Source organism: Hippichthys cyanospilos, chromosome 10, assembly GCF_059441005.1.
Source record: "Hippichthys cyanospilos isolate Australia breed blue-spotted pipefish chromosome 10, RoL_Hcya_1.0, whole genome shotgun sequence".
Lineage (NCBI taxonomy): Eukaryota > Metazoa > Chordata > Actinopteri > Syngnathiformes > Syngnathidae > Hippichthys > Hippichthys cyanospilos.
Genome location: NC_142378.1, coordinates 19,686,900 through 19,700,798, shown reverse-complemented (window position 1 = coordinate 19,700,798; position 13,899 = coordinate 19,686,900). Strand labels below are relative to the sequence as shown.

Here is a 13,899-nt window from a genome sequence, read left to right as displayed (position 1 = left end):
TTTTACCTGATTTATTTTGTGATGAGGTCTCATGTAGGGTTGGAAATCAAGAATTGTGAATTGAGCAGAAGAGACAACCATTGTGGTTCTCTCAGAATTGTTAAAATGGCTTTGCTAAATTTAAAATCTTACTTCACTCCCCAGACATGTGAGCAGGGTGCAATTATACTTTTGAGTTTGTTGTGTGACTGGTTATGTCAGTGTGGGACTGCAACTTATCAAGCTAATGGCTATTTATTGCTGTTTATTGCTACCACGTTAATTTTCAACAGCTAACATAAGTATTATCTTTTTTTTTTTTTTAAGCATTGAAAGCTAATGAAGGGTCCACCAGGAAAACCTGGAGTGTCGATCAGAAATCCCTCCCTCTTGTCTATGAGTCTGCAATATTGCATTTTTACAGTTTTTATTCTTATTTTAAATGTGTGACGTGATCACAAGTACAGCACTTTTCATTGGTCAAGACAAATGACTACGGTTGTTGTAACCTGGGTCTCTGATTGGTACAGTTAAGCAGTCATTTCATGAAAACAAATATGATATTGTTCAGTTTTATCGCACATAATTCTGTTCATATTAATCATGTACGTATATTACAATACTGAATTATCGCCCGGCCTTATTTTCAAAACTTATTTTGTATGTATGATATCACCGTTATCTTTTTCATGTTGTCTGTTTTTCGCCACTAGTCTAAACATATGTACGGACATGGAATTAAACAGCAAAAGACATCAAGACTCAGGGGGTTTCAGGACTCTGAAAAAGACCAATCATAGCTCACCAGTTTTCAGATTTTGGACATATGAGCTTTATAAAGCCGTGCTATTAGCCGCTATCTGAGCCTTGAGATGGATAGAAACAAGTATACTGCCTGACACACTGGGCTCTGCCACTCCCTTTTTTCTAATTCTCTTTTGTACCACTAGGAAGGACCAAAAGACAGATTGAAACAACGCAATGAGTTTCCAAATGTTTGGAGTGAATAGTGCACAGTTGGAATGTATTTCCAAACACACCCATGATTAGGGCATGGGGATTTGGGAGATGGGTTTCACCTCTACTGCTCTTGGTGTTGTTTTTTTGAACCCACATATTATGAAACAACTTATTCTCTGAAAAAAAAGAGAAAATGGTAATGTGCGCGAATAAAACAAATGATGCCAAAGTACCGTTCCAATTAATACTACGTGAAAAATGGCTGTCACTCAAAAACCATGCATTCGTTGTCAGGGTGTCAAAAAAGGTTGACCAAAATCACTTCTTACATGTGGTTCCCATAGCTGGCATGTAATGACTTTTAAATTAGCATTATTGCTCACTGACTAATCATGACACTTCTAATACAGAGTGACATCTGTCATTTATCGATACAGTAAAACAGTCAAAACAGAAAACAACTGGCAAGTGTGAGAACCTGTCCCTAATTGCTAAATATAACAGAAATGAGCAGAATCAATGTATGTGTGTCATTTTAAGTGACAATGTCTTGCACTCTGCTCAAGCGTGTTCAATTATCAGGCACAAGTAAGGCAACCTGCCTCCTAAAACGGCAGGTATTTCCAATGAACATGTGCAAAGTGCCAAACCAGAAAGTTTGAATACTGTTTTGTAGATAGAACAAAGCCATGTTGCCATAATATGAAAGTTTACCTCATCTTTTATGTCCTCTTGTTGTTGTGCTGTGAAGATTTCCATTGCTCCCATTAACCTCATCATTAGCTCGTCCACTGTTGTATTACCTGGGAGTTAAAGAGCAGCTCTAATCCGATGTAATGAATTGCTTTAAGAAACAATTGGTTGTTTAAAAATCTAACTTGAAATTGAGAGAGGAATGCGATGTGCCATACAATTAAAAAAAAACAACAACATTTTTTTTCAATTTATACAAACTGCTGCAAATTTACCTTGAATAACATTTAGAACTTCATTTGAGGTGCGTTTCCCCATGACGATAAGGAGTAAAGGGAACTGGTCTGTCTTGTATGAGCGTATAGTCTGTGTCACCACACTTCCAAAATGTCTTGTGCACATCGTTAGTAGCCTGAAAGACAAAGTCAAATCAGTCAATTCATTATTTGCACATTTGTAGAAATGTGTTCTGAAAATCAATGCACAAGCAATCTTTCTCTGCCTAAGTTTCTCTCGCTCTCTCATTTACTGCATAAGAGTGTGGTTGCATGTTTGTGCCCATGCGTGTGGGGGCTTTGTCTAGACTTTGTTTTTGTGTTTGTGTGTGTGTGTGTGTGTGTGTGTGTGTGTGTGAAAGCCATCTAGTTTCCTTTCAAAAATAATTATATAGAATTACATATTTATGAGGGTGCTTGGCTAAGGATTCTGTGTTAGGACGGTGATACCAGACCCTAAAAAGCACACCAAAATTCCCCAGAAATAAATGGAGAGAGAAAAAAGCTCAAGGTTTCTTGTCCAGACTATTTAAGCCATCTATTAAAAAAAAAAAAAACACTTTCCAAGCCACGCTGCATGCGTATAGGGTGGCCGAAAGTTGTGAATATGGTCTCTTTTTGTTGCCGTCGTTGTCATCTTTTTTTTTTCAAGTGAGTGAGCCAAAAATCCAATTTATTGCTGTATATCGTCTCTGCTACAAAAATCGTAAATTAACATCACTGCAACTTCAAACTTTCGTCAATTCACATCATTTTTGGATATTTTGTAGTCACAAGCCTATATATATATATATATATATATATATATATATATATATATATATATATATATATATATACATACATACATATATACACACACAAAAATACATACACAAATGCTCACACACACACATACAAGCAAAAGTATGAACAAACACATTCACTCAAAAATTAGCTCAGCTTCCTTAGCAGACATAATACATAATACAGAAATGCACAAAATTGGTGGCTTTAAGGACTTTAAAACCGACTCGGCTTTTTCCTATTCCATCGGAGTGACATGCTACCTAAATTGGTTGAATTAGTATGCCTTGCCAGACTCCCAGAGTTGATAGGGTAAGAGAGGATTTCTTATTCCATTACAAAGAGGGAAGTTTTTAAATTAACATTTAAAGCAGGGAAAAGGGTAGCAGGCAGCCTGAGCCCGCCGAGCTCCCTCTAAATGTCATAATATTAATGAATTGCTATAGACTGAATGCAAATATAGATTACTTTTTTCCCCTCCTGCCTTTAATAAGATCTACTTTAATAACTGGCTGGTAAAATAAAGGGAAGTAATGGAATGAAAGAAGAGACAATGGGTCAGCTGAGGGTGATGAAGTTGGAAGGATGCTTTCTGGGAGGGGCCGCAGCTCTTGGAAATATGAAATCAAACCAGAGAGTTACTTCCAGAACTGTTACATAGTGCTACATAAGCTTACAGTTGTACAATTTGCAGCCACATGTTGTATTAATACAAGTGCAGTTTTACTGCAAGAAAATGAATGATCTTGTATGCAAATGTACATACAAACAGGAGTCATTTTTCTTACAGGCTCATTTTTCAAATGCTGCTGCAATAACACGCAGCTCAGGTTTGCACATTTAGGCAGTGAAAACTTAACACATTCCTCTTCACAAAACAAGTCAAGCTCTGTCACATTAGTTCAGATTAGCATAGCGATTTTCAGGTGTTTTCACAGATTTTCAATGAGATTTGGTTTAGGACTTTGCATATATTTTGTTTTAAACCATTCCTTGCAACCACGTAGTGACACATTACATTGTAGGTTTAGCTTTGTGTTTAGAGATATTGTCTTGCTGGAAGGTGAAACTTTACCCCAGCCTCAATTCCTCAGCTGAATACAGCAGGTTTGCTTCCAAAATGTCTGTTATGACCCTGTGGGACATTCTCCTTCTTAGTGTGTGTGTGCGCGTGCGTGTCTTTTTTTTTTTTTTTTTTTTTTTGGATGAGTCAATTGAGTCCAGGTGGTGTTCCCTGATTGGCCGGCTCGCCTGATTGCTGTCCTATTTATATTTAAACAGCCCACCGTCAGCACTCTGTCTCGCTCGAGCAATCCCACTGCCAGGAAACGCCAGTTCTCAGAGACCTTTGCTGGTAGTGTGGAGTAGTGTTCGACTCGTCTGTTTGTTCATATTGTGAATACTTGTAAATAGCTAGAAAAGTAGGAGGAGGAAGATGCCATTTTTGTTTAACCCTTTTTCTCCTGTTTTTGCATTAGGTAGGTAGTTGAGCCAATTGTTATTTGTTTCCTTTTTGTTTGGTTAGTGAGGTAGGGCTACTTTAGAAGATCTTTTGTTTGTTATTTTGGCACATGTTCTCCCTCTGAAGAAAAGACTGCCTTTTTTGTTCAGTACTCTTTAGTGTCACGGGCCTTTCTGTGGTGGTGAGTGTTTGGGGGAAGCACACACAAATGTTATGTCCCAGTTTTCCTTAGACTGGGTGTAATTATGTCTCCATATTCACTCTATCATTCTTCCCATCTATTCTGATGAAAAGCATCCCCATAGCATGATGTTCCCCCCACAACATTTGACAGTAGGGGATGGTGCAGTTGTAAGGATGAGGAGTGTTAGGTTTGTGCCATAGATAATATGTTGTATTATGGCCCAGTAAATACATATTGTCTCATCTGACCAAAGTATCTTTTTCCACATGGTGCGTCCCGCATATGCCTTGACAATGAGCATGTTAGATTTGCTCCATACATACATTGTGCAATTTGGTTAAAAAGTTCAACTGCATATGCTGTGTACCCTCATTTGAATTCTGGCAAACATCTTAAAGGCACCTTTCAATAATGGCTTTCTACTTGCTACTCATCCATAAAGGCCTGATTTGTGTAGTGCTACATAGTTTTCCCATGTATTGATTCCCCCAGCTCAGGGGCAGCATTTCTCAGCTCCTTCAGGGTCATCTTATGGCACTTGGTTTTCTGAACAGTGACCTCCGGACGGCCATGTCTTGGTAAGTTTGCAGTGGTGACATACTCTTTCCAAGCCTGAATAATGGATTGAACAATGTTCCGTGAGATGTTCAATACGTGGGAAGTATTTCTATACCGTAAAACCGGTTCGAACTTCTCTAGAACTTAATCCCTGACCTAACCTTTTTGGTATGCTTTTTGGCCTTCATGACGTTAAGTGACCAATACACATCAACCATAGCTCAGAGGCCCTCACAGAACAGCTGTAATTATACTGAGAGTAGATTACACACCGGTGGCCTCTGTTTAAATGTTTGGACAAGGTGTGAATATCCAGGAGTAATTAGGTATGCTTTAAAATTAATGCACCCGGAAAAGCAGTATGAACACTAGTGCACGCCCCACTTTTCTAGTTTTAAAATAACAAAATCATGTATCGTCTTTATTTCACTTCACACTTATTTACATGTATGAGCTTTCAGTTTAAAACAAACATGTACTGTATTAGCTTTCAGTTTAAAAAATAATCTCTGTTTATGGCTTTAAACATTTAAAAAAAAAGTGAATTAGTTCAATGTGTATTAATAGTTTTCATAAGGTGCTGTATTTCCAGTGGAAAATGAGGTGTGTGAGCTTTTGATTTCTATTCACTCCATACTACCAGGATGCTATCTGGATAAACGCTAACCTCATTCTTTAAAAGCACGTTGACGTAGTTTTTGTAATAGCTCAAAGGTGGTGCTATTCAGAGTATAAATTTCATCCAACATTGTCACTTTTTAAAGATTAAAGAATAACTCCTCCAGCCAACTCTCTTGTGCGTGAGCTCTATTTTCAGCTTTTTATTTGAATATGTTTACCATCGCAACAGTAATACAGAAGAGAATTTAGTTTATAAATTCAGTGAGGTAATTTTACTATTGCAAGACTGAATCAATGAAGGTACTCTTCTCGTCTTTCTCTTTGTTCAGCTCCCCACTCAGCAAGTCATGAAGCTCTGCTCTTTTTGCCTCTCTATCCCCTGCTGTCCACGTGAGGTACCCAGTTATAACGTGGCACGCGGTGGCAAACCTTCTGTGAAAACATTTATCCTGATCCTGCAGTCTGTCGTATGTACATAATTATTATTATTTTGTTATGGGTTCTCTATTATGTTTCATTGACTCAAGTTTGTTGGGTCTGCACCATTGAATGTGACAATAAAAGATGTTTGTTCTATTATGTGGTTGTTTTTGTGCTCTGTAAAATAAAATATGTTTAAAAAAAAAAAAGCCTGTAAATCTACATTCATACGAAGCAGAATATACAGTACGGTGAAAAAGGAAATCCGTTGGGATAATGCATCCCACAGCTTTCCAAAAATGGCAGTGGGTATACGAACGGTGGCAATAAGATGAAATAGCATCCCAGCGGTTCATTACACATCTATCTACAGATTCCAGTGGCTTTTAGCAACTTTTCCAAACACAACAAGCCAGTGCTCACGATAAATATAATGATAATATGATAATACATTGATAATGATAAAGTGTGCTCCTTATGTGTGTTACTGTAGATTACAATGATTATTATGATCGTTTGCACTTCTCTCGCATGTTTATATCACTTTTATAAAATACCAATAGGACAAAAATGTCAGGGCCTGTAACCAAAAGTGGGAATTTTTTAAATAATTTTCCAAGTGACCTTGACTAATAAAGTTGTAAACATTAAGTAATATATGACATACTGTACATTTTATTTGGTTTCCAGGGGGGAGAAGAAAAAGCAGTGAAAGAGTTCAAAGAAATCTTGTGTGCTTTGATCAATTCATTGAAAACTGGAGCAATTAATAAGGTACATTATCATTACATTATTATATCAGCAGACTAAGTATATTCAAGAGTTTGATCGCTGTGCATTAAAAGGACACTGTGTACGATTTAGACCGTTTTTCATTAAATAGAAATAAATTACATGATTATACATTTCAAAAACTTGCAAATAAATGTGTTCTTAATGACCAACAGTATGTTTTTAAATATAATAGTAGGTCTAGTTATCATTAAATTATAGTACATAAGGAGTGGCACTCCTCCGGAGGCTGCCATGTCTATCGCTACGGACAATGGTAAATGCAGCACCTCCTGCTGTCCGTAATGAAATTGATCTAAATCTTACACATTGTCCATTTAAACTAGCAATCAGACATGACCGTTTCCACCAAATGTGGTTGCATGCACATGCGGTGCATTGCTGAACTCTTAGTGAACTGCATTTGGCAATGAAGAGGTTTGGTACCTTAAATCCCACTGATCATTTTGCCCTGACACTTATCCCTGTATTGACCATGGCCCAGGTAGATCAGAACAATAGCCTGTGGAGAAACACTAACCTGTAATGAAAGACCAGTAAACAATGGACACCAACTTGAAGGGGTAATTCAATCTAAGATCTCCCATCAAACACAAGCAGAGCTACTTTAGTAAGCCATCTCAATGTCAAGATACTAAAAAAGATGAAAACGCCGTTAAGACGGAAACACAGTATATCTGGAATACATGTAAGGGTATACCCAAGAGAGGTGAAAGGGGAGGAAAACATTTGAGTTGAGGGTGGGCAATTCAAAACATTGAGAGAGGTATTATTGAACCAAAAACAAACAAAACAAACAAAACAAAAATAACTGGCTGGAGCTGCAAAAAATAAAAAGCCTTATATAAGTCTTATAATGAAGGCAACACATGTTGTGACTGTATTAGCCAGTATCGGACAAGTAACTTAAGAACTAGAAAGCAATTCAAAGTGATTAGTTACATTACAATATTACTGTATTTGAAATGTAATGCATTACACTACCTTTGCATTACTTTTATATTACTTTCACCACCAGAAGAGGATTTGTCATTCTAACTCATTAGCTCATTATGCTCAATACACATCCAGTGAAAAGTTGACTTAAGCCTAAAAAAACAGAAAGTTAGTGTTAGCTTACCTTGTCATTATTGCTAGTGTGACAGGGATCTTACTAACAAGGTTTCCAAATACTGGTGAATCCACTGTGGAAAGTGGCAGCATATCTCCTAACAAATCTTCTAACCTCTTGATGTCAAAGTGTCATCCCTCAGCGAGAGAGCGCAATCCTCCGCGCTTTCTTATCGCTAACATCACGTTATTATGGCCCCGCTCTAAATAGTTTGTCAAATTGGACAGCTTTTTAGGTGTTGTGCACAAAGTGCACCTAACAATTATATTTTTCTTGTCTTTACCTTTTACGAACTGAAAGTAATGGTCGTATGACCTTTTCATGTGCATATTGTCCATATTCAACCTGCAACATTAAACCTTTTCCTTGGACTTTTCTCCTCTGATCTCACAGTGTTTTTGGGGGGGGCACACCATTTTCAGGCCCCAAAAAAAAAGCATTGTAATGCATTACTTTACTCTCATTTGCAACAAATACAATATTACTATTTTTTGGGTGTGTAATATATTACATTACCGTGTTACAGCACAAAATGCATTGCTCCCAACACTGGTATTAGCCATATTAGCCTACTACCAAAATCACTAAAGTAGGCTACAATAATGAGCCTTCATGATTAAATGTTTATTTTCCCTCAAGCGCAACCTGAGTGAATGACTCACCACACGACTAACCTGCTGTACAATAAGGCCATAAGTTTAACTTCCATTACAGTATTAATGTATTTTGTTGCATTGGCGAAATTTCGAAAATAACAACGGAAACAACGGAAATACAATAAAGATACAATAAAGAAATCCCATTTTTGTTGTCATTTTGAGGATTAAAAAAATAAATAAAATGAATACTGTACCACTATATTTCGTTCCAAATATACACTGACACAAATCAGAAACCACTTTATTAAAACAGGCCATTTGTTGGTAAATACTGTATGTGCCAATGACAGGATTGTGTTCTTAACCATTAAATGTGACTTCTATTTTTCTACATAACTGGACAGCTTGTCAACATTAGGGCAGCCTTCAAATAGTTTGATGCAATTCTTTGTTACAGAAATGTTTAAATTGAATTATTTATTCTACTAGTTTTTACAGCATTGGAAAATGTTAAGAATTTTTGAAGCATGATTCAAGTGATTGGTTAAAAAGCCTACAAGTATACTTTTTTATGATATTCTAATCATCAATCAACAATATTGAAATAAAGAAAAGGCTTGCAATATTTCAGTTGGTTTGTAATGAATCCAGAATGTATGACATTTTAGTTTTTTTAATTGCATTACAGAAAATAAAGAACTTTATCACAATATTCTAATTTTCTGAGACAGTCCTGTATATTAGAAGCAAACAGCGAACAAGCAAAAGTCACACGATGGGAAGAAATGGAGATACAGCTGGAAATATGAAGGCAGGATTTATATCCGCATGAACAATTAGGACCATTTTTAAGCTCCTGCCGAGCTTGCTGATCAGCTAATTTTTTGTATTGGGTGTGTTGGGGAGAGAAACCTGGAAAACATGCAGGATAAAGGCCCTTGAGCACCGGAGTTTGACACCTATGCTCTAGAAGATTACTCAATTATTAAAATAGTTGTCGATCATTTAGTTGTCGATTAATATATTACTTTACCTTATTACTTGCTTGATACATTACTTAAATTATTAAGTTGCGTCTCTTCATGTTCATGCAGTGTAAAACTGAGGACAACAGGATATTAAGCTGTCTCAACGCTTGATTTGGGTTCATTAAGACATAATGACAAGGGAAGACTAAAGAATGTAGCCACGACTGAAGCAGGCCCGTGGCATTCAAAAAGCTTCAGGGCAGGAGACACCTGCACTAAACTAATAGGAGTTTCAGCTGTTGCTCCTTTGATTAGTATGACTGACAGCTTCCAATTTGTCGGACATCTCCGCCTTTCGCTGAACATCCCGACAACTAAAATAGTTAATGTTTCCCTGCGATGTCACCTTACATTTCTTGCCATCAACTTGATGACTGATGATTTGAGCAGTCCAGACATGTGCTTGACTGAGCAGATGATGACTCAGGCTAGTACAGTAGTAGGTAGACCTGCAGGACATATTTCTGACAGGTCCTGGAATTGGTATGAGAACTGGTGCTCTGACAGCTCACCGTGTCATAAACGCGGTGTTTCTGGAAGTAAAGGGACACGTTTTGATTGGAAAGACAGTTTATTCTCAGTCTAGACAGGTTAAGCTTTCAGGTAGGTGGACGTCAAGAGGACAAGTCAAGCAAGAGCAAGCTGGGGTGTGTTTTTGAAACTCGAAAAAAAAAAAAAAAAGGCAATTAACTGCCAAGCAAACCTTGCAAGTGCTTTGCTGTGCTGATGAGATAAGCTGAAAGTCAAAATTACCGAAGTTATACCATTGATTCATACAGAAGTGGAGGTTCGGGTCAACACTTTCAGGGACTTTCCAAATTTGCCCTTTTCCAGTTGAATGGAGTAGGGAAAGTGTGACAGTGCAATAATAGTAATGAAGTAACATATTTGGGGTGACACTGCAAACTAAATTAACAATATTTTCATGTTGCTCCACTTTTAATCCACTGTTGTCAATAATTGCCAGGTGCAAGAGCAATACAGCACAATATATCAGACAATACTGTGTAACGAACTCATTTCCACATATACTTTCATCCAATCAGCGCAAGTTATCAAAAGTACAATCGTGTATAATTACTCCTATAAATGTGCTGCCTGAGAAAACAAGAGTGAAGCAAGACGCATTCCAGTATCGGCACGTTTGTCACTCACGTACAAACATGCATACATGGCATAACTGTGTGATTGACGACAATCAGTGGCCACTCTGGATCAAGCCGGGAGCGTGAGAATGCAGATGCCGTGTTTGTGAGGGTGAGCCATGTGAGTGCATTTGTGCATGCATGCGTTAGCAGCGAAGCTGTGACTAGCTGTGTACCATGAAAAGCTCCAGATGTTGCCAGCCTTTAATGTGCAATAAAAAGGCTCAGCTGGGGCAAAAAGCAAGGGAGGCAAGTGGAAGAGAAAGGAGAGAGGAATGAAGGAAGGAGGGCACTTCCTTAAAAGAAATAATGGACGGATGAGGTCAGGGTGCGAGTCTTTCTTAAACGGTTCCTACCAGAGGGCAGGCTTAACTCAGGGGGTTCTCAGGAATGGGAAAACACTTGGGTAGTGGGATATTCAAAATGAAAATTACGAACAAGGGAAACATGAAGAAATTAGAAAATAGAGCAGGTCCACCTGCATCGCCTTCTGGAGCACTTAATTGGCATTGGGAGTAATGTGAATTTTGTCATGTAAGTGCAAAGTGACTAATAAAACTTGGTTTGATATATTTAACATTAAAAAAAATGTATAAAGGACAGCTTCTCCCCTTTAAAGAATCATACATGTTTTCATGACAGTAATGATGTGCCGTCTGTTGCTATTTTGCTTTCAGCTACCATCAAAGGTGTAAAAACTCATTTGTCGGCCAACATTATAGTCATGGTTTCCTTTGAAGGACCATTATGATATGGAACCCATTTAAATTTATGATCCCTCATACAGATTACAGTACAATAAAAAGTTTGCTTGATTATCTTTCAATGTATGTGAAAGCAGGATTATAGCAAATATCTCAATGCTATTAAAAGACAATTTGCAAACATAAAATGCAACACACGATTTGCCTTCGTGGGCCACAAACAATGATGTGGCAGGAGCAGACCTTCAGGCCTCGAGTTTGACACCTGTGGATCGTGGTGAAAATGGTGTGCAAGGAATGGCTTCATCATCATCATCATTATTATGCTCATCTTGCACCAGCGACAAATGATGACTGTTCCACTGCCAACCATTTTGAGGGTGTTTGTCTTCAAAGGTTCCTACCTGGCTTTATTGGCTTCTTTAGTGATGTCCCAGGCCCATGTAATGAAGTTCTGGCTCAGGTAGGAGACAATTGAGTCAGCACACATCATTTGGGAACAGAAGACATTGGAGAGGACACTGTCGTCATTGTGGAGGTAGATGGCCAGCAGCTTTCTCTGCAAAGGAGACAGTTAAAATGTTTGAATTCTTTTCATTTGATTAGATCAGGAGTAAAATCTGAGTGGCATAAGCATAAACTGGCCAGCAGGTGAAGAAACTGCATGACTCTTATAGGAAAAGACGAGGCCAGCACTGACAAATACTACACGCAATCAAGTGGAGAGTGGAGTAAATAAAATCCCTCTCAGAGGCATCAAAGATATGGAGAAAACAAATCAGACAGATCACTCTATTTATTTTACACCAAATGCCAACAGCCTACTCAGGTTAGTAGCGGCAAGGGCAGACAATATTGACGAAGCTCCAAATCCAAAGATATTGACACCATGGTATAAGCCCAGCATTCTCCCCGCTGACTAACTAATTAAAAAACAAACACACCCACAAGCATAAAAGGTTCGAAAGGACAATGTTGGAAATAATGCTTTCTAAATTACATTTCACTTCTCTTCCTATGAAAAGAATCGAAAAAAATCCGTTCATTTACTTGGAGGATGGAGAATAAAATGATGCCACTCTCAGGACTTGTAATCTAGGCTATGTGCAAAAATAAAAATAAAATTCTACACAGGGTGCTAAATGTGAGGGAGACTGAAACCTAAGTTGTGCTATACTGTGGCCTCTGTAGAATAGGAATGGGAGAGCACTGCTGTGTTTGCTCAACGATTAGGGCTTTAGAATAATCTCCAGGGCTCCGACAGAGAAGGAGCCGGGGACTCATTCATGGGGCCGATTCAACAGCCTGAAAAGATTAAACACTCATGCTGAGAAGACAAGCAAATTCAGTCTTGAGTGAGGAATGAGGGAGAGGGGTCTACTTTTACAACATGAAGAGGGGCGTCATCCTAACACATGCACAAAAACCAAACTCTGTTGCACCCATCAGAGAAATAGTCACATATGAACCAAACTCTGTTGCACCCACCAGAGAAGTAGTCACATTTGCACACATGTATGCTCAAGTATTGCAAGTGCAAAGTGGTGATTTGGGCCAACTGAACTCCTTCTTGGTTGAACTGTCCATAGACCTCTGTTCTGCAGCCGCTTTCAAGTTGGTTCTTTTGTATTGCCTGTCTTAGTGGGGAGGAGCAAATCCCTGTTCAGCAAAATTACTAGGTCCAACCTGAGTTAGACAGTGACCCCATAGCCTTTGTTCACACCTGCTCACCTAAATCTGAGCCTGCTTTGTGTGTGTGTGCGTGTGTCTGTGCGAGAGTGTTATCCAAAGGTTTAACATAAGGATGTGATGTTCCACTTTCTCTGGCTATTGATAGTAACTGAGCTGTTGACATTTTGGTTTGTCCACCTTTTATTTTCAAGAAAATGAATTATGTAATCCATACATGTGAAAACATCATGTCATCCATTTATTATATTACAAAACACTGATTCAAATTGTTCAAATGGGTGTAACAATACCCCTGCGGGCACTAAGGCATTTTAGGGGGTACGTGACATTAAAGAAAAACAAAAAACCTTGATCACAGCAGTTGTCTCTCTGCCATCAAAAAGGACTCAGTAAAGCATGAACCCCAGTGTCTCACTAAATGCAAAAGACTATGCTCAGTTCAACACTACAATGTTGTCACTTGTCAGTCCATCTCTCTTTTTTTTTTAAATGAGATCTGTTTTTGTTGAAAATCAAGTTCACTCTGTCTTTTTGAGAAAAGATCTTTCCTATCATCAAAAAGGAGGACACTATTTTGACTATTGTTTTATGTGCATTAATCTTCACTCATAATCATTATTTCTTTTTAATTTATATTTTTGCAAACAGTTCTGGAAATACAAATGGGAAGTACCAAAGTTTAATAAATCAGACACATACTCGACAGCACTCACACAAATGTATGCCTCTTTTTTGTTTCAATCCAAAACTATTTTCTGATAGTTAGGGGGTGCTTGGCTGACAAAAATCATAAAGGTTAAGAACCACTTCCAAAACATTTTTACGATATTTTATAAGGTACAAAAATGCCTGTGCTACATTTAATACATTTTCCAAAAAAAAAAAAAAAA

At 37.9% G+C, this 13,899-nt stretch overlaps 1 protein-coding gene across 2 annotated transcripts in view; it reads right to left on the bottom strand.

Moving 5' to 3' along the window:
* Positions 1–13,899, bottom strand: part of faf1 (Fas (TNFRSF6) associated factor 1) — a 105,744-nt gene that overhangs the window by 31,977 nt on the left and 59,868 nt on the right. For both annotated transcript variants that reach the window (XM_088426134.1, XM_088426135.1), the window contains exons 13-15: positions 11,722–11,876; positions 1,908–2,044; positions 1,654–1,742 (exon numbers count right to left, since the gene is read on the bottom strand). In XM_088426134.1, the coding sequence (XP_088282260.1) occupies positions 1,654–1,742; positions 1,908–2,044; positions 11,722–11,876 (381 nt within the window). The remainder of the gene's footprint in view (positions 1–1,653; positions 1,743–1,907; positions 2,045–11,721; positions 11,877–13,899) is intronic.